Source organism: Balaenoptera borealis (assembly GCF_965194805.1).
Source record: "Balaenoptera borealis genome assembly, chromosome: 10".
NCBI classification, from domain to species: Eukaryota; Metazoa; Chordata; class Mammalia; order Artiodactyla; family Balaenopteridae; genus Balaenoptera; species Balaenoptera borealis.
The window spans coordinates 117870684-117897428 of record NC_138874.1 but is presented as its reverse complement, the minus strand read 5'-3'; the positions used below and the strand labels follow the sequence as shown (position 1 = coordinate 117897428).

The window sequence follows — 26745 nt, the reverse complement described above, 5'->3', positions numbered from 1 at the left end:
CTGCAACTGGCCCCATCCTTAGGGACCTTCCCAGAGTCACCTCAGTCACACAGCAAAGGACAACTTTATCACGCCCCTCACTCAGGAAATTCCGAGGGTTTTAGGAGCTCTGTGCCAGGATCAGGGATGAAGATCACGCACATTTCTGACTATAAGTCACAGTGTCACAGTACTTTTCACTTAGTCCACTTGCTGGGGAGCCCCAGTGCCCACCAGAAGGGCCTTGGGTTCAACCAAATGCTCAGACTCAGGGAAGAGCATAGACCACCCTTGCCAGCCGTCCACTGAGGAAGAACGTCCCACAGGTGCAGTGGGTCACAGCTGCTCTGTGGCTCAGGGCAGCTCAGGTGTGTGGGGATGAGGGTCGCTGGGCACCGCCTGGCCAAGAGCCTGCGCCCCCAGACGCAGGTGCAGCGTCCAGGGTCCCCGGCAGGACCACTGCATCAGGGAAGCCAGGGCTGCGGCTCCCAGGAATGACCTCAGTTGCCTCGTTCCCTGCCTGGATGCCTCACCCACCAGCGTCACTCTGCAGAAGCAGCGCTGCCTAGTGACACCGGGGGCGGGGCAGGCGGCCCGCGCGCCCAGGGCTGGGCACCCTCTGTAGAAGGGGGAGCAGTGGAGTGCGCCTGGGAGTGGGGCGCGGGGGCCACGGGGGCTGAGCCGGCCTGTGGCCTCTGCCAGTGTCTCCTGCTCACCCCCAAGTGCCCTGCTCCTGCTGGGTCTCCGGCTGTGCCCTCGGGGCAGCCAGTGCCCACTGGGGACCTGGCTCCAGCAGGGCTGGAGAGAGACTTGGCCACAAACACCACCCTGGGCTGCCCAGGGCCGTGGCCACCATCGACCTCGGGTCTGAGCAGGTCACTGCCGGGGCCTCGGTCTCCTCGTTGGTACTGGGGGCAACAGAGTGTCTGTCTGTGGGGCCACGAAGCCGGGAGGCATGCACGCCTCTGAGCAGCGCATCTGGGGGTGAGGATGCCATTTGAGGCCCCCAGGAGCTTGGGACTCGTGGGGTGACATAGGAGCTCTAGGGCACGTGAGGTCCCCAGGACAGACCCACGGTCTCTGGAGCAGCCGGGCGCCTCGTTCTGTCTTAGCCCCCAGCAGGCTCAGTCTGGGCGGCGGGGAAGTTTCAGGCCCCAAGTGCTTCCCTCTCGATGCCGGAGCACGATTGCCACACAGAAACCCCGCCTGCACTTGCACACACCCCAGCACACGTACAACTTGTGGAAAATTCCAGTGACCCTATACCTGCGTCTGCGACATCAGGCCTGCTGAGCCAGGCCGTGCCAGAGGACTGGTCACCTCAGAGAGCGCCAGCAACTGCCCAGAAAATGAGGACAGAAAGGCTGGGCCCAAGTCCAGCCCCAGTCACCTGTGCCCCTGCCTGCCCGTCCCCCCGAGCACCTGCCTGCTTGTCCCCCCGTCCCCCTGAGCAGTCAGCGACTGGGCTCCCTGTTTCCATTCTCCGGTCCTGTCCGCGGGGAGCCCGGAGAAGCTCCGTCCGCACCCCAGCACGTGAGGAGGCCTGGGGGAAGCAGATGGCTCCCAGAGCATGGGCGCTGGGTGCAGAAGCCAAGCGTCAGCCTGGGGCTGCCCGGGGGCCAGCCTGTGGCCCCCCCTTCTCCCAGACAGAGCAGACGGGGCCCACAATCACTGTTCTTGAAGACACATGTGGCCTCCGCCTCTTTGCAGGGTTTATTTTTTCCAGTTGAGGGGGGTCAAGGCTCCCAGGAGTCTTCCTTGGGGTGGTAGATGTGGTCTCGGTCCTCCTCTGGCCCTTGAAGCACTTGCTGAGGTGGCAGCACCTGAGCCCAGGGCCTTGCCTCCCCCTGGGCCTCCTCGGGCCAGTTGTGGTACAGGCTGTCATGGTCAGGCTCAGGGCCCCCCCTGGGGCTTGGGACACGGCCCAGGGTGTCCTTGGTCTCTGCCAGGGCCTCGGCACCTAGGGACAGACAGAGGGAAGTGTGGCCTCAGTTTCCCTCCCGAGGCTTTATTCGTCCACGTCAGCCCCTTGCGAGCTCCCTCCCCAGGGGGCAGCGCCTGCCCTGACCTGGCCGCTTCTCCCCGGTGGTGGCCAAGAGCTTTGGCGCCATGAACAGCCCCGTGAGCTGGCTGTCCTTCTCCGGAGGCTCCACCGCTCGGGCGCCCCAGGCCCTGTGGGCAAGAGCGTCCGGGTCAGGTCACCGTGCGCAGCGGGAGACCCCAGGACAGCACCCCTGCCCCGCCCCCAACCCAGACCCACGTGCCAGGCGTCCCCACGACGCCCCTCATGTGCGTGGGGCCCGGGAAGGTCCCCGAGGGTGAGGCCTTGAGAAGGCTCCGTGGGCTTGGCCGGGGCCCCTCCTGTGCAGAGGTCAGCGGAGCCCAGTCTGCGGGCGATGCCGCGTCCTCCCGCCTGGCCGGCCGTCTCACGTGGGTGCGGGAAGGGGGCACGGCTGGCTCAGTCCGCTGCCTCGGCCACCCCGGGCGGGAGCCACCCTGGAGGCTACAGGGGAGCAGGGGAGCTGGGCGGGGCAGGAGGGGGGGACTGGATCCTCCAGGCCCTGCGCTCTGCTCGGTCGCTCACGGATCTCAGGGGCTCCGGTGCCTCCCCTCCCCAAAGCTGCTGGACAGGACCCCCCCTCCATCCACGAAGGCCCCCAGCTCAGGGAAGGCCCAAAGGGGGCACAGCGGGGGAAGGCGCGAGAGGCTGCCGGGGGCACTCACTCCTCTGTGCCCTGCTCAGCCCCGACTTTGCCTTTGGTCTGGACGAGGACCTGGGAGAGAGAGGTCGCAGGTGAGGCACAGTACGGTCCTCCAAGGGTCCTCCTCTGGGGACTGGCTGGAGGCCGTGTGGTTTCTGGGGAGACTTGGGGACAGCATGGGGTCTATACTTGCACCACCTGTCCCCTGGTGGCCTGAGGAAGGGGGGCCAGCTCCTCTGCCCGTACTTCCTTGCGGGGCCAGTGGGGACAGGGGAGCAAATGAAACGGGTGACCCAGCCCAGTGACCAGTGCCCGGCAGCTGTGGGACAGCTGTGCCGGTCTTCCTGTGTCTCCCCCTTCACCTGGCACTCCCGGGGAGTAGGGCTGAGTGGCCCGGACCCAGGGCTGGTGAAGAACACGGCCCCAGCACGGTCCTGGCCCCTGGGCAGCCCGGCACGTGGAGGTGCCCTGGGCTTCGCAGCACAGGTGAGTGTCATCAGGCCCCCTCCTCCACCTGGCTCACCTGGGGTCGTCGAGACCTGTCCATCAGACCCCGCAGAGGGGCCGCTCCCCTCCTCCTGAGGGTCCCCCAGTGCCCACGGGCCTGCCCGGTGCGCAGGACCTGCAGTCCCATGGGTGCCACGCCTTCCCTGCCCTAGGCCGGCCGGTGCCTTTCTCCACCCGCTGCTGGTGGGGCTGAGGGCGGAAGCCGAGGGGTGACTGGGCGAGGAGCCGCACATACCTGGGGGCTCCATGCTGAGCCCGCCTCCAGCAGAAACGCAGCCCCCAGGCTGGTGATCAGGAGGAGCCTGGGGGACCAGGGGGGAGAGTGAGAGAGGGCGAGGCTCCGCCTCTGCCCCGCGACCTCCAGACATGATGCCTGGCGTGGCCGGCGATGGTCCAGCCAGGGCGGCCAAGGGCCGGGTGGTGATCAGGTCCACAGGTGGTTTGCTGTCCCCCACGTCGTAGAGCAGGCCACGCAGGCACAGAGATGGGGCCTCCACAGGCCCACACCTGCTCCCAGGCCCTCGGACCCCACCCTGCAGGCCCGGGTTACCGCGTGGATCTGGTGGTCCCAGCGTTGCCTCTGGCTCCGCAGCCTGTGCCGGCCGCACCGTCACGGCCTGGCGCAGTGGGGCTGTGGCACTGATGGGGCACGGGCTTGGGGCTCAGCTGGCAGGCACTCAAGCCCGCGGCACCCCTGAGGCTGTGCCCGTGGCTCCTCAGAGGCAGGTGGCACTCCGCTCTGTCCCAGAGCCGTGGGTGGACGCCGGGGCCGTTACCTGGGCGGGAAGCCCAGGAGGGGCGGGAAAGATGGGGTGCTCCGCCTGGGCACGTCCAGCCTGACCTCAGGGAGGTCGAGGACCCAGCCCAAGCAGGGGGTCCGAGGAGCAATGGCCGAAGGCAGGAGATGTGGAGGAATACACAGGACAGAAGGTGACCAAGGGACTCAGCAGTGAGGAGGCCTCACCCAAGACAAGCCGGGTCGGGAGAGCAGAGGATGGCCGGGGCTGACTGCAGCGGGGACGCGTGGTGTGGGGTTAGGGTGCCCGCGTGTGCCTGTGCGTGTGCATTGCCGTGTGTGTGGTGTGGGTGTGCGTAGCGTGCGCGTGTGTGGTGTGCATGTGCCCGGTGTCTTTTGCGTTATTAAAATACAAGACAACAGGCCCCCAGGGAGTTGCTGAGTTGAGCTTTCATCACCAAACTGAGACCTCAGTACAGGGTGGGGTGGGGTGGGTGGGCGCAGGCCCTCCCCTCCCCTCCCCTCCCCGGGATGGAATCCTGAGCCAGACAATCCGGAACCGCCAGGCGGCACTCGCGGCCCTGCCTTCCCCTGAAGGAAGGTGACCCGACCACAACCAGCGCCCCTCGCTTACAGGAACTTCCTTGTTCACCGCCCCGCCACCACCCGGCCTGTAGAAGTCTTTCACTCTGTACAGCTCCCTGGGGCTCCTTTCTATCTGCTAGATTGGATGCCGCCCGATTTGAATTGAGTTTTGCTTAAATAAACTCGGAATGTTTGACACGCCCCAGTGCATCTATCTCTGGGCAGCGGCAGCCCGTGGGCAGGAAGGTTTCTGCGCCGCAGCTGGGCGGGGCCGGGAGCACGTGGCTGGGGGAGGGGGAGGGGCGGCCCATCAAGGCTTTCTGCCTGATGCCCCGATTCCAGCCCCACAAAGACCTTCGCTCCTCCGGGTTACTCAGCACTTTGGGGTGGAGGTTCCCCTGCACTCCAAGGGGGCAAAGGGCGGGGGCCTGCCCTGGACTGCAGGGCACCGGCCCAGTCTGGTCAGCTACCCTGCCTCTCCTGGGCACCGACCCTAGACAGAGGCTCTGGACACCAAGAGGTCCCCACGTCACTGATCAGCCCGCCTCTGGTCCACGCTGGGGTCCCTAGGAGAACCCCCCAGGACAGGAGGGCCGGGGAGAGCTCTGGCTTAGAGGGGGAGGGGCCCCCCACCCCTGCCACAGGTGGAGGGGGAGGAGGGAGACCCCCTCAGGGGAAATGGCCTCTGACCTCAGGGTCCTGGAGGAGCCCCAGTGCTTCCCCGGGCCTCACACCCCAGCTCCCGGGGTGACGACCCCTTGGGCTCCAGCTGCCCCGCCCACATCGCCCCCCAGCCTCCAGCCCCGTCTCAGCGTCTTGACCCCCACTTTCATTTCGTCAGTGACAGACCTGCCTTCTTTGGCCCTGGTGGCTCCCACCCGCTTCCAGGGGCTCCCGGGTGACTCTCCACAGGGTCAAGGGACCCCAAGGGACAGTGCTGTCTCTCAGGAGCCACAGGGGTGGCCTTTGGAGCGGGAGCCCAGGGGCCACAATCATTCTGGAGGACGCGGGAGGGAGAGCTGTGTCCCCAAGCCGCTAACACCCGGGAGGAGACGGCGCTCCTGGGGACCAGCCAGGCACTGGTTTGCAGACAGAGCCCCAACCCCCACCTGAAACCGGGCTGGGCTGGGGACCCAGGTGCCCCAGGGGCTGGCCCCTGTGTCCAGGGCTCCTGGACCCAAGTGACCACACAGCAAAGCTGTGAGTGGGGTGTTTGGGTGGGGACCCGGCTTTACAGGCGCTGGGCATTACCTCCTCATGCTGGGGTCCCCTCCTCAGCGTAGACGGCGCTCTGGGGGACCTGCAGCTGCAGACCCAGCTCGCCAGCGGCCCAGGGATCCAGACGTCTGGTCCTCCTCCTCCCCGCCCTCTCTCGAGGTTTTATGGCCCCCGTGTGGGCGTGTCTGGACAGAGGTCGGGGCCAGGGATCCTGCCTGGGCTGCCGATGTGACTGAGTGCACCGGGCCGGCCCCCACTCCACCTGTCTGTCACATGCATGACCCTCCCCAGGACCTGACTTCTGCCCGCTCCAGCCACCTGACGCAGCCCTACCTGCCCCCACCTCTCCACACGCTGGAACTCGCACAGCCTCCGCCCCACCCAGGCCCTGGGCTCTGTCACCCGGGGGCATGGGACCCCAAGCGGGGCTGACTGCTTGGATGGAAGCCGGAGGGCGACCCAGCCCACCCTTCCCGCTGGGTCCTCAGCCGCAGCTGCTGGACTCCTCCGAAATATCACAGGTTCCCCAAACTTTTTAATGATCCAGTACCGAACCCAAGCAACATCTGACTCTCTATTCAATATTTTCATACGATTAGCATATATAATAGCTTTTACAGTAAAAACACCCCTCTACGTGTTACACCTCTGACTGCAGGGCGGGTGTAGGAAGCCCCAGACGCGGGGATCTACGGTTCCTGCAGCCGCAGCACTCAAACTCCCAAACCCCTTAAAGCCACAGAGCAGATCCAATCCTTACATCATCCTAATGAGGAATAATTATAACAGCTCAACCCACGTGCGCCAAACAGACGGAAAGTCACTCACCGCTGCTCCTCCACGGGCCACAATGGCAGCGTAGCTGCTCTTACACGGACACCTTGATGTCGCAGGGGCTTAGAACTGCTCATGGCCTCACATCATCTATACTATTTTGCTTGGCACATTCAAATCACAAACGTATTCACAGCTGTACCATAATTTTAGCCCATGGCCTAAACATTTCTTCCACTAATGGCAATGTCGACTATTAGCAAGGCTTACAAACATAGCCCTGCCCCCAACCATCAGCTTAATTAGAGAATTATTTGTAGTAGTGACACCAAGTCCCCCTAAAACCGAGTTCCCTTACTGAGTTCATGATTCATCTCTCCACCCAAAACTTTATTCCCTTTCTTGTTCCCTCTGACCTCAATCCTGTGCTAACTGAACACTAATCAACCAGAGTCAGGTGACTAAGATGGCTGCTGTTGATAACATCGCTAATGTACTAAAGTTGCCTTGTAGACATCATGGTTAATGTACAAACTCAGGTTGTTTCTCCAGGGCAAGATGAGCTCACAGACCCCCCCCCCCCAGCCATGGACCGCCTGGCCTGAGAATGTAAACCAGAGACAGCCTGACTCCTGAAACGAGATTCAGAAATGTCACAGAAATGTCACAAAACGATGATGAATCCCAGCCTCTTTCTTTGTTCCCCATTTTAAAAACTCCCCTAACTCAAAGACCAAGTTGGTCGGAGGCTTATCTGAGCTGGTCTGAGTGGATCTGAGGCTTGTCTCTCGTGCCCTTGTTTAAAGCCTGCAAATAAACCCTTTCTTTGCTGCAAACGCCTGCTGTCCAGAGTTGCTTTCTGCTCCGAGGGGACAAGCGCCCTTGCTCGGGTGCAGTAACGCCACCGTTCTCAGGATCCAGCATCACCATCAGCCTGATAGGGGTCAATACATTCACCACTGCCTCAGAGCACATACCCCTCTCAAGTCAACTAGGCCTCGTAGTACTAACTACCGACAGCAGAAACCCTGACTAGCACGCCTCCATGCCTTCACACGTGCGTTCTTCAAAGCCACGCTCTGTATATGCTCCAAAGCTATTATTCACAGCCTACGGCAAACACGTATAGGCCCAGTTAAATTACATTTGCTCTCCTTCCTCGTTACACTTAAGTAAAACCCTATGTAATGTCCACGGGTAATCTCCATCATAACCAGAACACCAATAAGCAGTGACCAACCCGTAACAATCACCAGTCAAACACCGTAACTATACCACACAGCCGTTCCTGTAGCTTCCTCACTAAAAAGTCGGAATCTCCTGTAGCATAAATTATTCAATTCCCATCCCATTAAACTTAAACACAATCCCTGCTCCTCATCTTTTTAAGCAAAAGGATCACTGCAAGCCCCATTATCAACCCCAAAAGAAATAGCCCTAAGACAGTTTTGTTAGACACACAAACCTCAGGCTGCTGCTCCGTAGGCACAGCTGTTGTATAACCAAAAACTAACAACAGTCCCCCTAAATAAACTTAAAAACCATTAAGCTCAAAGATGACCCACCAAAACTTATTACAATACCACAACCAATTCAACCACTCAACAATCAACCCAAGCCCACCATAAGTAAGTGAAGCTTTTGAAGGAAAACCTTCAAAACTAACTACCAAAATGTACTTAAAATAAATACAACGTATGTCATGATTATTCTTATGTGGAATGTAACCATGGCCAATGCCATGAAAATCATCGTCTTTCAACTATATAAACACTAATGACCGGGGCTTCTCTGGTGGCACAGTGGGTAAGAATCTGCCTGCCAGTGCAGGCGACATGGGTTCGAGCCCTGCTCCAGGAAGATCCCACATGCCACGGAGCAACTAAGCCCGTGCGCCACAACAACTGAGCCTGCGTGCTACAACTACGGAAGCCCGCGTGCCTAGAGCTTGTGCTCCGCAGCAAGAGAAGCCACCGCAATGAGAAGCCTGCACACCGCAATGAAGAGTAGCCCCCGCTCGCCACAACTAAAGCCCACGCACAGCAACAAAGACCCAATGAAGCCAAAAATAAATAAATAAATAAATTTATTTTAAAAACCCCACTAATGACCAACATTAGAAAAACCTACCCATTAATCAAAACTGTTAACGATTCATTTATTGATCTACCAGCTCCATCAAATATCTCATCATGATGAAATTTGGTTCCCTGCTTGCCATTTGTTTAATTTTACATATCTTAACAGGGTTATTCCTAGCAATACATTATCATGTATCATGTATCAATAACTGCCTTCTTGTCCATAGCCCATATCTACCAAGATGGAGACTATGGATGAATTATCCGATACTTAATGGAAATGGAGCTTCCATATTCTTTGTTTGCTTATTTACCCATGTTGGGAGAGGTCTATATTATGGATCTTACACCTTCCTAGAAACATGAAACACTGGAATCATCCTGCTGTTTAAAGTAATAGCCACAGCATTTACAGGTTACGTCTTATCATGAGGCTAAATAGCTTTTTTTTTTTTAATAAATTTATTTATTTATTTATTTATTTTTGGCTGTGTTGGGTCTTCGTTGCTGTCACGGACTTTCTCTAGTTGCGGTGAGTTACATTACATTACAAATCTCCTTCCAGCAATTCCTTACATTGGCACTAACCTAGTCAAATGCAGCTGAGGAGGATTCTCAGTGGATAAAGCCACCCTTTCCCCTGTTCTTCACCTTCCACTTTATCCTCCCATTCATTGATTACTGCAGCTTTAGTAGCTCTTCACCCATTACTCCTCATGAAACAGGCTCTAATAATCCAACAAGGATCTCATCTGATATGAACAAAATCCCGTTTCATCCACACTACACAATTAAAGATATCTGGTATGCCTTGTTCCTATTTCTAATCTCACTAATGCTGGTACTAGTCTCATCTGAACTTCTAGGGGACCCAGACCATTATACTCCTCCTAACCCCCTCAACACAGCCCCCCACATTAAGCCAGAATGATACTCCTTATTTGCAAACACAATTGTATGATCCATTCACAACAAACAGGAAGCATACTGTCCTTCATCTTCTCAATCCTATTTTTATCAATTGTCCCAATACTTCATACAACAAAACAACGATGTATAACATTCCGACCCCTTAGCCAATGTTTATCTGAGTACTTGTAGGGCACCTACTGACACTAATATGAAACAGAGGACAACCCTTTGATCACCCATTTATTGTCACTGGACACATAGGATCTAGTCTGTATTTTTTTCTAATTCTGGTCCTTGTACCACTAACAAGTATCATTGAAAATAACGTCCTAAGAGGAAGGGTCTTTGTCGTTTATCTATTACCCTGGCAGAGAGAGATCAGTGCCACACACCACAAGGAAACAGTCCTCAGATTTAGTCCAGGAAATTGCTAAACAGCTAACCACTACCCTCAGGGGAAAATATCATAATCCATAGTTGTTTCAAAATATAATCTAAGACATCTAGTTTTTTTGGTTAATAGACTTTTTTTTTAAAATATTTATTTATCTATTTGTCTGTGTCAGGTCTTAGTTGCGGCACCTGGGATATTTGTTGCAGCACGTGGGATCTGCCGTTGTGGCGCGCGGGCTCTAGAGCGCCCAGACCTAGTTGCCCCACGGCATGTGGGAACTTAGTTCTCCAATCAGGGATCAAACCCATGTCACCTGCCTTGGAAGGCAGATTCTTAACCACTGGGCCACCAGGGAAGTCCCCTGATAGACTTTATTTTTAAGCAATTTCAGGGTTAGAGAAAAATTAAGCAGAAAATCAGAGTTCCCATAATACCCTCTCCCATCCCCATTTCCCCTCCTATTAGCTGACATTGGTTAGTATATTTGTTACAAATGATGAGCCAATTAAAACATGTATTTTTCAACCAAAAATTACAAGACAGGCAAAGAAACAGGAAAAGTGTGACCAATATGCCAGAGAAAAGCAGGTAATAGAAACTGTTCTTAGTGGACCCAGGTATTGGACTTAGAGAACAAAAAATTAATGGAAGCCATGTGTAGAGTTAAAGGAAAATATGATGAAAGTGATTTAAATAAATAAATCTCAATAAACAACATTTTTAAAAGAATCAAATGGAAATTCTGGAATTGAAAAACAATAACTAAAATAAAAAATTTACTAGAGGGCTTAATAGAAGACATATTTAAGTATATACTTTTTTTTTTTTTTTTTTTTTATTTATTTATGGCTGTACTGGGTCTTCGTTTCTGTGCGAGGGCTTTCTCTAGTTGTGGCAAGTGGGGACCACTCTTCATCACAGTGCGCGGGCCTCTCACTATCGCGGCCTCTCTTGTTGCGGAGCACAGGCTCCAGACGCGCAGGCTCAGTAATTGTGGCTCACGGGCCCAGTTGCTCCGCGGCATGTGGGATCTTCCCAGACCAGGGCTCGAACCCGTGTCCCCTGCATTGGCAGGCAGATTCTCAACCACTGCACCACCAGGGAAGCCCTATACCTTTAAGTTAGATCAACGCTTAAAGACATAAATAGAAATTATCCAACCTGAAGGAAGAGGAAAAAAAGAAAAATGAAAAGCATCACAAGGACTTCCCTGGTGGCCCAGAGGCCTGTGAGACAACAACACACACATGCATACACACCACACACACACACCACACACGTGCACACACACAGGCACACACCATACACCCACATACATGGAGTCCCAGAAGTAGAGGAAAGAGAGGGACAGAAAAAATATTTCAATAAATAATGGCAAAAACCATTCCAAATTTGATGAAAAGCATTTATCTACAGACCCCAATAAGCTCAATGAGCCCCAAATAGGATAAAAACAAAGATGTATCACAGTTAAACTTTATTTTTTTTAATTAATTTATTTTATTTATTTATTTTTGGCTGTGTTGGGTCTTCGTTGCTGCGTGCCGAGTTTCTCTAGTTGCGGCCAGCGGGGGCTACTCTTCGATGCTGTGCGCAAGCTTCTCATTGCGGTGGCTTCTCTTTGTTGCTGAGCACAGGCTCTAGGCGCGCGGGCTTCAGTAGTTGTGGCTCGAGGGCTCTAGAGCACGGGCTCAGTAGTTGTGGCACATGGGCTAAGTTGCTCAGTGGCATGTGGGATCTTCCCAGACCAGGGCTCGAAACCGCGTCCCCTGCATTGGCAGGCGGATTCTTAACCACTGTGCCACCAGGGAAGCCCACAGTTAAACTTTAAAACCCAAAGATAAAGAGGAAATCTTGAAAGTAGCAAGAGAAAAACTACTCCTTCTGCGCAGAGAACCAGCAACACGATTAAAGCTGACTTCTTATCAGAAACACCGTAGGCCTGCAGACAATGCTTGAGAAGGAATAACAGCAAAAATAACCGTTCACAACCTGTAGAGGAGGTGAGAGCACCTCCTGACTCCAAAGGTAGACAAAGACATTACAGGGGAAAGAAAGCTATATACAGACCAGCATTCCTCCTGAACATTGACACAAAAATCCTTAATAAAAAATACCAGCGAGGTCTTCCCTGGTGGCGCAGTGGTTGGGAGTCCGCCTGCCAATGCAGGGGACAAGGGTTCAAGCCCTGGTCTGGGAGGTTCCCGCGTGCCGCAGAGCCCCTGCGCCACAACTACTGAGCCTGCGCTCTGGAGCCCGCGGGCCACAGTTACGGGGGCCGCGTGCCTGGAGCCCGTGCTCCACAACAAGAAAAGCCACCGCAATGAGAAGCCCACGCACCGCAATGAAGAGTAGCCCCTGCTCGCTGCAACTAGAGAAAGCACGCACGCAGCAAGGAAGACCCAGCGCGGCCAAAAATAAATAAATAAATAAAATTTTAAAAATCATATTAAAAAACTATTAATGAGATTTAAAAAATACCAGCGAAATCCAGCAACACATAAAAAAGAATTTATCCCAGGAATGCAATGTTGGTTTAATATTCAAAAAGATAATTAATGTACTATACTATATAGATAACATGAAAGACAAAGAAATGATCATTTTAATAGACACAAAAAGAATCTGCAATTCTTTTTCAGGAAGCCAATATGCATTGATGATTTAAAAAAAAAAACTTTCAAAAAAGTAGAAGTAGAAGGGAACTTTCTAAACCTGGTAAAAGGGCACGTACAGAAAAACCTACAGTGGTGATAATATTCAGTAGTGAAAGACCACCAACTCTCACCTTCAGATGGGGAGGGGACTTCACCGTCCACACTCACCCTGCTGTTCAACATTGTGCTGGAGAGTCCAGCCTGCACAACAAGGCAGGACAAAGAAAAAATCATGCTTGAATTGGAATGGAAAAATAGCTGTCTTTATTTACAGATGATAGGATCCCATACTTAGAGTTTAGTAAGATCTCAGGATATAAGATCAATATACAAAAATCAATTGTTTTTGTATACTAGAAATGAACAGCTTGAAATGAAATTAGGAAGAATTTTTCATTCATAGTAGTATTGAAAGTAATAAAATACTTAGGAATAAATTTAACAAAAGAAGCACAAGACTTGGGCTGAGGAAGATCACAGGTCTAAATAAATGGAGAGATATTCTTTCTTCACGTATTAGAAGACTCAAGTCTTCGTCAAGATGGTGATTCTCCCAGAATTAATCTATAGATTTGATGCAATTCCTATCAAATTTCTAGCAGAACTCTGTAGAAATAGGCAAGTTGATCCTAAAGTTTATATGAAAATGCGAAGGACTCAGAAGAGCTAAAATAATTTCTAAAAGGACAAAATTAGAACAGATACACTACGCCACTTCAAAACTTGCTACAAAGCCCCACTGGTAAAAGATATACTGTAGGCATAAGGATTGAGACACACATCAGTGAAACAGAATTAAGCGTCCAGAAATAAACCCACATATGTATGGACAACTGGCTTTTGACAAAGATGTCAAGACAACTTAACATGAAAAGATTAGTGATTTTAACAAAAGGTGCTGAAACAACTGGATATCCATATGCAAAAAATAATAATAACTTAGACCTATAACTTACATCGTACACACAAGCTACCTCAAAATGCATCATAGGCTTAAACGTAAAAGTTAAAATTACAAAACCACTGGAAGAAAAAATGAGAAAATATTCATGGCCTTGGGTCAGTTCTTAACACAACACCAAAAGCACATAAAAGACACATAAAAGAGAAAATTGATTCCTTGGACTTCATCAAAACTACAGACTTTTGCACTTCAAAAGAGACTATCAAGAAAGTGAAAAGACAAGTCACAGACTGGGGGAGACCATTTGCAAATCTTCTACCTGCTGAAGGACTTGTATCCAGAATATATGAAGAGTTTTAACAACTCAGTAACGACAAGACAAACAACCCAACTGAAAGATGTTCAGAACGTTTAAACAAACATTTCACCAAAGATATACAGGTGGCTAAGAAACCCACGAAGAGATGTATAGTTAAGGATGGAATAAAATGTATGTTTTTAAGACAAGACAAGAAAATTTAAGCAGACCATACTCCCTGCCCTGGGCCCTCCTCAAGAGCAAGAATGTCTGCCTCACCAAAAAGATCATTTTTTTTTTCCTCCTTCCTTCTTTTCCTAGTTCTGTTAGGGTCGTGGTGACCTGCACTCGATTCATACATGTAGAGCTGGAGTGTGTATTTTCGGTGAACTTTACATAAAATGTCAGGGTCATTTTGATGAATAATCCTTTGTCTTGAAAATGTATAGAGCTGTGCCTTCAACTTCTAGCAAGCTGAACAGTCCTCAGAGTTTTCTGAGTTATAATCCTCAGGTTGCCTTGAATAAAATTCTCTATTTCTTCTTTAGATGGACTACTGATTAATTTTTGTTGACATTAGCATCATTAGTTATTAGGGATGCAGATTCAAACCACAGTGAGATATCACTCATCCTACTAGTGGGTATGAGGTCAGCGTTATGAGCAGAATTGTTTCCTCCCAAAATTCATACGTAGAAGCCCAAACCCTCAGGACCTCAGCATGTGACAGGATGTGGAAATATGGTCTTTAAAGAGATAATTAAGTTAAAATGAAGTCATATGGGTGGCCTTAATCCATTCTGACTAGTGTCGTTATAAGAAAAGGAGATTAGGGACTTTCCTGGTGGCGCAGTGGTTAAGAATCCGCCTGCCAATGCAGGGGACATGGGTTCGAGCCCTCGTCGGGGAAGATCCCACATGCTGCAGAGCAGCTAACCCTGTGCTCCACAACTACTGAGCCTGTGCTCTAGAGCCCACGAGTCACAACTACTGAAGCCCACGTGCCTAGAGCCCGTGCTCCGCAGCGAAGAGTAGCCCCCGCTTGCCACAACTAGAGAAAGCCCGCACGCAGCAACAAAGACCCAACACAGCCAATAATGAATTATTTATTTATTTAATTATTTTTAAAAAGCTTAAAAAAAAAAAGGAAAAGGAGATTAGGACACAGATACACACAGAGGAAAGGCCATCTGAAGACACAGGGAGAAGCCGGCCTCTATAAGGCAAGGAGAGGGGCCCAGAGGAAACCAACCCTGCCGACACCTTGATGTCTGACTTCCAACCTCCAGAATCACAAGGAAATAATTCCTGTTGTTTAAGCCACCCGGTCTGTGGTACTTAGTTATGGCAGCCCTAGCGAGCGAATACAGACGGCTGCAGTAAAAAGGAGAGACAGTAACACGCGTCCAGGGCGAGGGCAGGTGGGGGTGAAGCCAAGCCCCTCTGCACCGCTGGTGGGAATGTGAAATGCTGCAGCCACTTTGGAAAAAAGTTAAGACATTTTCTTTAAAAACTACGTGTAAACTACCATACGACCCAGCAATTCCACTCCTAGGTACCTGCCCAAGAGAAATGAAAGCCCTGTGTCCACACAAACACTAGTCCAAGAACGTTGGCAGCAACGCTGTCAACAGTAGACACACCTGGGACAAACAGTCCAGAGCCTGGCGACTGAATAGATCAAACGGGACACATCCGCACCACGGGGCACTAGTCAACAGCAAAAAGGCGTGACACAGCCGCGCCATCGCTCCTCTGCCAGCTGTGAGCCCAGGTGTGGAGCCCCGACCCTGCTGGGCTGAGCCCCGGGGTCCTGAGACCACGGCCCCCGCTCACCTGCTCGCTCGGACCACGCGACTGCGCGGCGGCTGCTCTATGCCCGGCGCTGTGCAGGCCCTGGGCCACAGCGGCTACCGGGAGCCACGGGCTTGTCCTCGGAAAGCGGACAGTCGGGGCTTTGGACGCAGAGACGCGAGGAGGAGGCCCTCTGGGCGGGTGGGGGCCCAACCCAGCTGTGCCTGAACCAAGCGGCCCAAAGGGGGCAAGAGGGCAAGTCTGCGCGCCCGACAACGTGGTGCCTAGGAGCCTGGACATCCCTGGGGGAGGATGCTGGCCAGGGTGTCCGTCCCCTCCCCCGCTCCCCCCCCCCCCGCCTGCAGTGCGGTGGTGTGAGTGTGTGAGGTGTATGTATATGTGTGTGCAGCGTGTGAATGGTGTGTGTGTGAGATGTGTGCCGTGGGTGGATGTGGTGTGCGTGTCTAAGCCAGTGACAGGTGGAGGGGGGGCAGCGCAGCTCCTACGGGCACGCGTGGGAGGGGGGCAGCGGCGGCAGACGCAGTGCTCCCCTCCTCCAGCCTGCATCTCCCTGGCAACAAGGGCAGCCTCGGTCTGGGGCTCGGCCCCTCCCCCGCCGCGCCCCAGCTGAGAAGCGTCTGGAACCGCATCCTTCCTCCGCATCCTTGTCCTGCGACCGCATCCTGCTGCAGCTGCCCGTTGGAGCCGCCTGTGAGCCATTTCCACATTTGTCCTTGCGGAGCGGGGCTGGGGGGAGGGTGTGCGCGTGCGTTGCGCGGGTGTGCGTGGTGGGTGTGCGGGGGTCGCAGGTGTACTGGTGTGTGTGCACGGATGTGCGAGGGGCGTGTGCAGGGGTGGGAGAGTGGCGGGCGGGGGGAACTGCGGCTGACCCGTTGGTGGCCGGCCGGGCAGGGGTCCTCCCCGGGGGTCTCTGCTGACCCGAGCGCAGGAGGTTGTCCTCAGGCCCCCCCGAGGGGCGGCTCGGGTGGGGGCGGGACTGCTGGACATCAGCTCCCCCCGTCCCGTGGTGACTGCAGCCCCCTCCCCGCGAGCCAGCTCCACCTCTGCAGGTCTGAGAGAGCCAGTGGGAGCTGGGCGTCCCGAGGTGGGGAAGGGGTGCCAGTTCCAGGACTGGTTCAGCGCTACCTGAGGGAGTGGGGGAGGCAGAAGGGGCTTCCGACGGACCAGATCACGAAGCGCTGCCGGCAACGGCACGGTGGTGGCGGAGGGGAGTGAGGCTGCGTGGCAGGCGGGACGTGGCCAAGAAGCGGGGAGCGGGCATTTGTCCAGAACCGCCTGCCGCGGGCTCTCGGTGCGGAGCCACAGGTGGCTGGTACTTGGGACGCTGAGGCGGGGGGCAGACCTGCGCCTCCCCCACCTGCCCCGCTCGCCTGGGCCTCTCAGGGCTGGGCTGGCGCCTGCAGTCCAGCTGCCCTTGAACCGGCAGTCAAACCCCCCATCGGCCTGCAGGGCAACGGGTGGGAGCGCACCTGGGTGGGCGTTGCGGCTGGGCCTGGAAGGGGCGGCGCGGGGGCGGGGGCCTCGCGGGGTTCGGCAAAGCGCGCAGGCCCCCCGCGCTCCGTTGTCACACGCACGCCCGATGCGCACAGGACGCTCGTGCCCGCCCGCACATGCAGGCGCCGGTGCGTACCTCCTAGTGACGCAGCATCGCAGGGTGGCGTATGTGTGAAAGCGAGTCTGTGACGCGACCTGCAGCCGCGCTTCCTGAAGGCTTTCAGCTGAGGGTCCGTGCCCTCCCGTCCAGCCACGCATCGCAGCCTCAGCGCCGCCTCACTGCTCAACCTGTGCCCCCTCCCCAGGCCTCGTAGAGGAGACGTACACCGCCCCACACCCCAGCCCAGCAGCCTGCGGCGAGCGGGGAGCAGCTGATCCGCTGTCGAAGGCACAATTACAGCGCAGGGTGGAGGGAGGGGGCCGGCGGGAGGAGTAGGGAAGACCCCTCCCATTCCACGGAGCTATGTGTCTGTCGTGTGAATGAGCCCAGCCTGCCTGCCCAGAGGGTCTGCATGACTCAGGCAGGGAAAGGAATTTTGCGGGGGGGGGGGGGGGTTGCCAGATGCAGCCCAGCCCCTACCCCAGCATTCTGCCTGGAGCAAGGCGCCTGGAGCCAGACGCAGAGGGTCCGTTGGGCCCCCAGGTCTTCTTTTCTTCAAGAAGACGTGTCATTGCCTGCCTGTCTCTGTTGCCATGGAAACCCAAGATGATGTAACGTGGACGTCATGCAGAGGCAGAGGAGTTGGAGCTTACGTTTGGCTTAAAGGGAACCCAGAGGCGGAGCTCGTATGGGTAGGGGCCTCCTGCGGGGGAGGAGGGGGAGACCTCGGCCTTCCGCCTTCCAGGGCGCGCGGCCACCAAGCTGAGATTGACAGGTTTGCGGGGGTGGGGGCTGCGCCCCCTCTGCCCCTCCCGGCTCCTGTCTGTAAACCGCAGGTTGGGTTTGAGAGTCGCGGGGCGTCTGCTGCGTGAAGGCCCCCAGGTCCCTGCCCCTGGATGGCACCCTCTCCAACCCCTCGCCAAGCTCCCCTCAAGGCCGGGGCGCTTGCTGTCCCCACCTCGCACAGCCCTCCCCTGCAGTCCCCGGTCGTTCCCCCCGCCCCCTCTGCGGCCCCCTCTCGGCGGCGGCTTTCATCTCTATTTTCTTCTTCGCACTGGATCGCCCGACCTTTTTTTATTTATATGTTGATGGCTCCTTGCCCATCTCTGCCTCGTGGAGCGTGGACGTCATATAAGCGCTGTACGAGCGGAGAATGACAGATGACCCGCCCGTCTGGGGCAGGTGCCCAGGTACCCGGACGTCATCCACCGGCCCGAGCCCCGGCCAGGCCTCGACCCGCCTCAGGAAGAGCACACCGCCCCAGCCTGGGGTGGGTGGGGAGTGGGGACGCTTTGCCGGTCTGTACGGCCCGGGCAAGGCGCGCACATCCAGGGAAGGGCGCCGGCTCAAGACCCTAAGGGAACCCTCCTCCGCGGGCGCCTGGGGAGTGAGTCCACGATGAGGCGGCCCCTCTCCCAGCCTGGGCCGGGGGCTTCCTGCCCTCCCCACAGTGGCCGCCCCGAGCCTCCCTGCCCAGCGCCTCCCACACGTCCTGCAGGTCTGTCTGGCTCTGCCGCTGGCAGGGGCTCCCCCTCTGCGTTCCCACCTGGCCTGCCCGCACCGGAACCCACAGCAGGGCCTGGCTGCCGGGGTTTGAGTGAGGGCCTGGCAAGCACCGGCGGTGGTGGAGCTGATGCCCAGAAGGGAGCAACTAAGCCCATGTGCCGCAACTACTGAGCCCATGTGCCGCAACTACTGAGCCCATGTGCCACAACTACTGAAGCCCGCGTGCCTAGAGCCTGTACTCCACAACAAGAGAAGCCACCGCAACGGGAAGCCCATGCACTGCAATGAGAATAGCCCCCGCTCGTTGCAACTAGAGAAAGCCCGCGTGCAGCAACAAAGACCCAATGCAGCCAAAAATAAATAAAATAAAATAAAATAAATAAATTTATTTTAAAAATACATAACTATTGATATATTTTTTAAAAATTCACACAAAAAATTCACCTTGGAATTTTGATTGGGATTTATTGATTTTATAGCTACACTTTGAAGGGAAATGACGTTTTTAAACATGGAAACTTCCAAAATCCATGACCATATCTTTCTGCATTTATTTAAGGAATTTAGGAGTTATTTGGTCTCAGTCAATAATGTCTTTTTTAAAAAAATATTTATTTATTTAGGCTGCACAGGGTCTTAGTTGTGGCATGCAGGCTTCTTAGTTGTGGCAGACATGCGGGATCTAGTTCCCTAACCAGGGATCAAACCTGGGTCCCCTGCATTGGGAGCATGGAGCCTTACCCATGGGACCACCAGGGAAGTCCCAGTCAATAATGTCTTGACAGAAGTTTTCTCTGTTTTTCCACAGGGAGGTCCTTCTAATCTCTTCTTAGACCTGCTCCTGAGCATTGGATATTTCTGATACTGTTTAAGTAGAATCTCTCAACAAATTATGTTTTAATTTTTTGTCACTGATACGTAGAAACAGGATTGATTCCTGAATACCTTAAACCCATCAACTCTGCTGAACTCACTTTCCAATCCATATAATTTATATGCAGATTCTTTTAGATTTTCTACACACACAAGATGCTTTCTCTGTGAATAATGAGAGTCTTACCTAATCTCATCCAGGCTTTGTACCTCTTACTTCTTTTTCCTGCCCTATGACTTGGCTAGGACCTCTATAAATCACCATCATTTATAGAACTGATAATAAAGGGCCTTGTATCTCCCTCCCTTTTTTTTTTTTTTTGGCTGTGCCGCGCAGCTTGTGCGATCTTAGTTCCCAGACCAGGGATTGAACTGGGCCCTCGACAGTGAAAGCGTGAAGTCCTAACCACTGGACCACCAGGGAATTCCAATAGATTTTTTAAAATAGTAAACAAATGTTGACTCTTACCAGATACTTTTTCAGCTACTATTGAAACTGATCAGATCATTTTTCTTCTTTATTCTGTTCACATGATGAAAATAATGATTGCTTTTCAGATGTGAAATTTCCAGAATACAGCCAGCCTTTTAATATCTTGCTGGATTCCACACGCTTGCACTTTATCTGGGGCCTTGGCACTGGTGTTGGTGGGCAGCATGGCCTGCGAGGTCTTCTGTCTCGTTGTCCTTGCCGAGTTCTGAGATAGAGGTCGTGCTGCCTTCACAAGCTGGGGTGTGCTCCCTTGTTCTTTCCTCTGGATGAGTTTTGTATGAAATTTGCATTATTTCCTCCTTAAGTGATTGGTAGAATCCAGGGGTGATTCTGCCTGGGCCTGGAGTTCTTTGTTGGAAGATTTTAACAACAGATTTAATTTCTTAGTGGACATGGGACCATTTCTTTCTCCTTTTGATTGACTGAGTATATTTTGTGGTTCTGTTTTTTCAGTTTCAAGTCATTTGCTGTGTTCCTTTTCTCTTATCGGTCAGCCTAGAAGTGAAACCATCTTGACCTCCCCCGGGAAGCTTTGCGCTCCTCCAAGCCATGCAGGTCCCTCCCCCCTCCTCCCTGCCCCCCACTCCTGTTCTTGTCGGGGCGTCCAGCTCCCCAGATGGTCCCGTCCACGTACACCATTACTGCCATGCTCTGTGCAGTTCGCTCTTGGATTCGTTCACCAGCATCCTCTTTCTGTAGCTCTTTGTTACTTCCTGCATCTCCAGTAGGGTTGCCAGATAAAACGTAGGACACCCAGTTAAATTTGAATTTCAGATAGACAATACTTTTTAGTATAAGTATGTCCCTGTATTGCATATTACATGGATATATCATAAAAAGCAAAAGCATCCGTTGCTTATCTGAAATTCAGATTTAACCTGGCGTACTGTACTTTTATTTGCTAAGTCTGGCCACCCTACTCTCCAGGCTTCTATCTGGGATTGTTTTCTGTTGGTTGCTGCCCTTAGAATGTCTCCTGGAGCAGGTGGGCCAGTGGAAGACTCTGCCAGGCAGTCCCAGTCAGAGGCACTATCGCCTGCACGGCTGTGGGGGCCAAAGGGAGTCCAGTGGGCAGGAAGGGACTAGAATCCTGTGGCTGGACTCACCCGGTTTGTCCTGGGGAGGTTGGCCTGGCCGCCCACGGCCCGACCCACCTCTGGCGTGAGGAGCATCAGGGCCAGCCTGGGGCCCTCTCACTCCAGAGCCAGCTGGTGTGGACATCCGTTCGGTGGCCAGTGACCCTGTGTCTGCCTCTGGACAGGACGAGGACTGCCATCCACCATGGTGAAGCTGAACTGCAGCTTCTCGGGGAAGACAGGCTCCGGGGACGCGGCTACCATGGACAGCGTCCCTCTCATCAGCCCCCTGGACGTCAGCCAGCTACAACCTGCGTTCTCCGACCAGGTGAGGGGCCTGGGCCGGCGTGGAGGCCTGTCTCATCTTGCCCTGGAAACACATGGGCGTTAGCGAGGTGGCTCTAGGTGTGGCCTCCTCTAAGGGGCAGCTGAGCGAGCGGAGGAAGGGCCAGGCTGAGGCTGCTGTGTGACCCGGTCGGCTCCCCCCGCCACCCAGAACTGCCCTTTCCTCATCTGCAACCAGGGTAAAACTGGCCACGGGTGGTGGTGAGGATTCACATGCTCTCACAGACAGTGCCCAGCTTGCCTGCTGTCCAGCAGGGGCTCAGCCGCAAAAACTACCCCCCTTCCTCTGCTGGGGGTGCTCTTTCTTGGACTGCGGCCTGAGATGAGGTCCTTGGGCAAGGGGTGGGTGGAGGGGGAGCTCTCAGGAGGAACCTGTCAGAAGCAGAGCTCAGCTCAGGCACAGCCCTGCCTGACCCCACCGGAGCTCTGGAGAGTGAATGGCACGGAGAGTTGTCCCAGCCTGAGGCCCCTGTCAGCCACTGACGAGGGCAGGGGGCACTTCCCAGCATTGCTCCCATGAGTCGAGGGCAGTTCTCCAGCGATCTGTGTGGGCTTCGACCATGCCTGCTACCGTTCTGGACCTGGTTCCCAAAGGGAAGGCTCAGTGGTGGGCTTCCTGGAGGAGGGGGCCAAGCTGTGGTGCCATCGAAGAGGAAGCTTCTGGCAGGGACAGCTAGTGTCCTCAGAGCTGAAGGCAACCAGCAGACATAGGGGCTCTTTCCATCATCTGGCCAGGCCCTGGGCTGGCACGGCTCTGGCCGACTTCCAGTGTCCCCTTCCCTTGGTGTCAGCTTGTAGCCACTAGAGCCCTGCCACTAGCACCCACACCACTGCGGGCAGCTGACCCCTGCCCCCTTTCCCTCCCAGCCCTCCTAGTTCAGGGTCCTCCTGCATTATTTCTTCCCACAGGTTGTCATTAAGACACAGACGGAATACCAGCTGTCCTCCGGGGACCAGCCGACAAAGTTCTCCGACCTGGAGGCCCAGAAGCTGGGCGGTGGCCACCCGGAGGATGCACGTGGCAGGGTAACCCAACCCTCCCCGCCAGTTCCATGGGGAGTCAGGGCAGGGGAGGTGGAGAGGCAGCTGCAAGCTATGGGAACCCAGGCTCTGGGCTGGGTGGGCCGGGGGGCCCTCGGTCAGGGTCCTGCTCTCAGTAGAGCTGGACAGGGAATCACCCCATGAGAGGTAGGGGTCGGGCCTGGGCAGCACCGGGCTCCTGCCAGCCTCCCCGCTGCTGCGGTAACATGGGGTGAGGGCAGCCGCCGCCCTCAGAGGCGCTCCTGGCGGGAGACGCAGTGCCTGTTCGCGCCCTGCGCCCTTTCCCAAGTGGGTCGTTTGTCTCTTCCTCGGTGACTGCGGGATTCCCGTATACGATGGAGACACACTTTTCCTGCTGTGTCTCTGACAAATGTGTTTTCCCTTCCTCTTCTAGCTCTTCAGCTTACTAATGGAGGCTTTTTGATAAGTTTTAGTGTACCATTTCTAAAGCCTTTCATTTCTCAGCAGTAACTCTGCCCCTTTCCCCTTTCCCCATCCTTTCTGAGAGGCCGGTGAGCCCTGGGCTGTGTGCGCGATGGGCGCCGGCCCTGAGGTTCGCGGCCCGGGCCCTGCGCAGCCTCACCCCCCCACCTCTCCTCTCCGCACCTGCCCACCCCCCAGATGCCCACAGGGCGGATGATCGCCTTCACCATGGCGCTCATGGGCTGCCTCCTGATCATGTACAAGGCCATCTGGTACGACCAGTTCAGCTGCCCCGATGGCTTCCTGCTTCGGGTAAGGCCGGTGGATTGGGCACCGGGGCTGGGAAGGGCAGTCGCGCCCTGCAGACAGAGTGCCAGGGAGGGTCCCAGGGGGTGTCCTGTGGAAGGACGGGGTGCCTCGCCTCCTCTCCCCCAAGCTACCCCCAGGAGGGTTGGTCTGGGGCGTTCTCAGCTCTGCGGGAACGTGACCTGCAAAGGCCCTCAAGCCCCGTCACCTCCCAGGTATATTCAAGTCCTATCTTTAGAAAAATTAAAAGAAATGGTGTTTTAGCGAGAGGTTTTCTCTTCCTGTAATTTAAAAAGTAAAGCGTAAGGAAGGAGGTCCAGGTGGAGGGAAGTCTCCCTCACTTGCATGTGGCATGTTTCTATGTCACAGGATGTTAAGGTTTTCTCTATGCTTGGAAAGTGTTTCTCATCCTTGTTTCTTTTCTCTCAGCTTTGCTTATGGTGACGTTTACCATTTTCAGTGTATTTTTTCAAGACTCTAAGTTTTCAGTAGATAAATCCTCCCCCTTTCCCCATGATTTCCTAGAGGGAAGCGCTCCCCCCACAGAGGCCACAAGCCCTCACTGTACTTCCAGGGGTGCACCGGGCTGCTACCGCCCCTCACTCACTGGGATCCCCTCGGGGGCCCGCGGGGTGGGGGCGGGCCGCGGGGCACTCGCCGAGCCCCCTCCCCTTCACTCGGGAGGAGGCCACGGCCACCGGTGCGTTCCGAGAAGGGCTGGCTCTCTGGGGAGCCTCCAGTTCTGAATTGGAGGCCGATCCCTGATGGCTTGAAATTACGGCAGAAATCAGTGTATTTAGGGGCACTGTCTACAGTATGACCGAACTGCTCAAAAGCAGAAGGGACGGGAAGGGACGGGAAGGCCCAGAGGTGACCGCCCGCCCGCGGGTGGCCCACGGACGCGGCTCCCGCATCGCGGCTGATGCCACTGAGAAAAAACGCACCCCACTTTGCACACCCGAGCCCAGGGGCGCAGCAACCACACCTCTCCCCCCCACCCCGCCCCTGACCGGCCCGCTTCCGCAGCACAAGATCTGCACCCCGCTGACCCTGGAGATGTACTACACCGAGCTGGACCCCGAGCACCACCGCAGCCTCCTGGCGGCCATCGGGGCCTACCCAGTGGGCCGCAAGCACGGCACGGAGACCCCGTGGCTGTCCGCGAGCTACCACGCCTTCAAGGAGGCGCCCAAGGCGCACAAGACGCCTGCCCGCGCGGCCATGGCGGCGGTCACCGAGCCCTCGCGGAAGCCCTCGGGGAAGCCCTCGGGGAAGCCCTCCGGGGAGGCCTCGGCGCCTGGCGAGAAGGAGGCGGCGCAGAAGGTGGAGGGGAGCGCGCCGCCCCCAGCCCCCCAGTGATGGCCTCCGGCCTCCTGGCCGCAGCCCGTCCGGGTAGGTGGGACCCTCCTCCCTATCCGCCGCCCCCCACCCCGGGGGGGCGGGTCGCCGGCCCGGTCTGCCGGAGGCGTACTCAGGGCTGCTGTCCGCCCTGGCGACCCCTGTGACCGCGTGAGGGTCTCGGGCAGGGAGCAGGGACGAGGGCGTGGGCAGGGCAGGATGGGGGATGGGGGGCGTGGGCAAGGCGCGGGGGTCGGGGACCGGAGTGTGGGCGGGGCGGGGTCGGGTGGACTGGAGGCGGGAGGGCGGAGTTCAGCCTCCGTTCTTCGCACGCAGGTGGGCGGGGTGGTCGTGCGCCCCCCCCCCAACTTGCCCGGCCTCACCCCTGCTCCCCTCTGTCTTCGCAGCGTCCCACGCCGGCACCTGTGACCGCCCTCGCCCCACGCTCCCCGCTCTGTGGTCGCCGTGGTCGCCGTGGTCGCGCCCCTGCTCCCAGGCACCCTCGCTGACGCCCCCCGCCCCGTGAGCCTCTGGCTCTGTCGCTTTTCTCTGAGTAAAGATTCACCTCCACCTGGATCTCGCGCTTCCCTGAGCATCCTCGGTTCTCCGGCCTTTTTCCTGACCCCCCAACCCCATTCGGGCGAGGGCCCGAATTCTGTCCCCCGTTGCCCAGCGTTTCTCAAGCTTTAAAGCTCAATTTAAAAGCATTTATTAACCTAGTAACCTTTGTATATGTCTTCACTTATTCTTTAATTAATACGCCATTAATTTATACATTTAATACATTGAATCTCTCTAAACTTTTAAAGACATTTCCCGGAAGTGACAAACTTCATTAATTAGATTCCCTGTGGGTCTCATACCCCAGGAGCCCCCTGAGCATCTAACAGCGCGGACCGCACCCGCCTGACACCGCGAGGTCGGAGTTAGTCAGAGCTTAAACTGAAATTCTCTCACCTCCTGGAAGTAAAACCCAGGATTGCTGAGATGAAATTTAAGCCATTTCAAGTTAAAATGAGCTGCCTGTGCTACATCCTCTTAAGACTTTCCCGGGTTTTCAGCAGCAAACAGGAACTGACGCTGCTCGCACCACTTCTGGGCGAACCTGAGCCAAGAGGGGCAGCGAGAGCAGGGCTCCACCCTCCCCGCGCCGTCTGCAGGGTCCCGCGGCCCACCTCGCCGCACCAGGACAGGCTCCTGGGATGGACCCGGGCCAAGAGGGCCGTGGGTTCTGGCCAGTGTCAGGGTGTGGGCTGGGTGGCCTGCCCGGCCCGCTGCAGTAGCCCCGGCCGCACAGTGTGGCCCGCAGAGGTAGCAGCTGTCCTGGGTGTTGAACTGGGGTGGGGGCTCCTGGCTTGTGTTTTGAGTGGACTCCCGTCAGAACCGGCCTCCAGAACCCGCCTGGCTGTGGCTGTGTCCCCGGGTGGGACGTCCCGCCTCAGGGTTCCTGCCATTCACCTAGCAGCTGGGGATCGGAGGGCGGGGTCCTCGGCCAGAGAAGAGAGTCAGCCGCAGCCCTGCCACGGGGGGCTGCACAGTCTCTTGGGGCCAGACCCCTGAAAACTCAGTTTCCTTGTCTGTAAAATGGGGACCCAGGCAAGCTGGCGCCTGTGGGGTTGCTGGGACAGGGCCCCTCTCACGAATGTGGGTTCCCTCGCTCTGGAACAAGGCTCTCTGTGCCCCTGGGGTCACCCAGGCTCCGCTGGGCAGCGCCAACATCAACCCGCTCCCAGGGTACCTTCTGCAACCCGCCCCACCAAGGGCATCCTGCTGAGGGACCCCTCCCCCCACTGCTGCCACCCTCATGGCCAACCCCGTCACCTGCGTGGACCCCTTGCAGCAACACGCAGCTCCGCCATCTCCTTGGCCAAAGTGACTCTCAACTACCCTGGACCCCAAGACCTGTGGAGACGCTTCTCAGCGAGGCGGTTAGGACCTGCCCTCACACTCCGTCCCAGCTGGGCCTGGTGCCCCCCGGCCCCGCCCAGGTCTCCCCTCTAGGGAGGACCTCTGGGGAGAGCGCCTGGCTCATGGCCTCGACCCAGTGCTCAGGACGTGCAGAGCAGGTACAGGACAGCCCTCTGCTGTCAGGACCCCCACCCTGTCCCTTTGGGGGAGGATCCTGGCGAGGGCAGCTCCGGCCCATCCCCACTGTCCATGGTAAGGCTCACCTGACCCACAGGGCAGA

The 26745-nt window shown here is 55.9% G+C and overlaps 2 protein-coding genes across 3 annotated transcripts; one reads left to right on the top strand and one right to left on the bottom strand.

The window, feature by feature from the left end:
* Positions 1-1669: 1669 nt before the first annotated feature.
* PRAP1 (proline rich acidic protein 1) lies at positions 1670-5884 on the bottom strand. The gene is made up of 5 exons (XM_082407278.1): positions 5761-5884; positions 3424-3490; positions 2704-2753; positions 2048-2151; positions 1670-1939 (listed from the first exon to the last, which is right to left on the bottom strand). The coding sequence occupies exons 1-5, from the start codon at positions 5766-5768 to the stop codon at positions 1716-1718; spliced, it is 453 nt and encodes a 150-aa protein (XP_082263404.1). The 5' UTR covers positions 5769-5884; the 3' UTR covers positions 1670-1715.
* Positions 5885-16012: 10128 nt separating this feature from the next.
* CALY (calcyon neuron specific vesicular protein) lies at positions 16013-25280 on the top strand. Of its 2 annotated transcripts, none has more exons than XM_082407276.1 (6): positions 16013-16252; positions 21290-21432; positions 22359-22475; positions 23112-23225; positions 24246-24611; positions 24965-25280. In XM_082407276.1, the coding sequence occupies exons 2-5, from the start codon at positions 21310-21312 to the stop codon at positions 24576-24578; spliced, it is 687 nt and encodes a 228-aa protein (XP_082263402.1). In that variant the 5' UTR covers positions 16013-16252; positions 21290-21309; the 3' UTR covers positions 24579-24611; positions 24965-25280. The 2 variants fall into 2 exon arrangements, with proteins under 2 accessions (XP_082263402.1, XP_082263403.1); XM_082407277.1 differs by lacking the exon at positions 16013-16252 and adding an exon at positions 19189-20583.
* Positions 25281-26745: the final 1465 nt, after the last annotated feature.

What these genes read in the sequence shown, in the direction of transcription:
- PRAP1 (XM_082407278.1), bottom strand. An exon ending in GCTCAGCATGGAGCCCCCAG is followed by an intron (nt 2,754 to 3,423) that starts GTATGTGCGGCT and finishes TCTCTCTCCCAG; the next exon opens with GTCCTCGTCCAGACCAAAGG. An exon ending in GCTGAGCAGGGCACAGAGGA is followed by an intron (nt 2,152 to 2,703) that starts GTGAGTGCCCCC and finishes TCTTGCCCACAG; the next exon opens with GGCCTGGGGCGCCCGAGCGG.
- CALY (XM_082407276.1), top strand. Translation starts at nt 21,310, where the DNA reads ATGGTGAAGCTGAACTGCAGCTTCTCGGGGAAGACAGGCTCCGGGGAC. An exon ending in CGGAGGATGCACGTGGCAGG is followed by an intron (nt 22,476 to 23,111) that starts GTAACCCAACCC and finishes CCCACCCCCCAG; the next exon opens with ATGCCCACAGGGCGGATGAT. An exon ending in CCGATGGCTTCCTGCTTCGG is followed by an intron (nt 23,226 to 24,245) that starts GTAAGGCCGGTG and finishes CCGCTTCCGCAG; the next exon opens with CACAAGATCTGCACCCCGCT.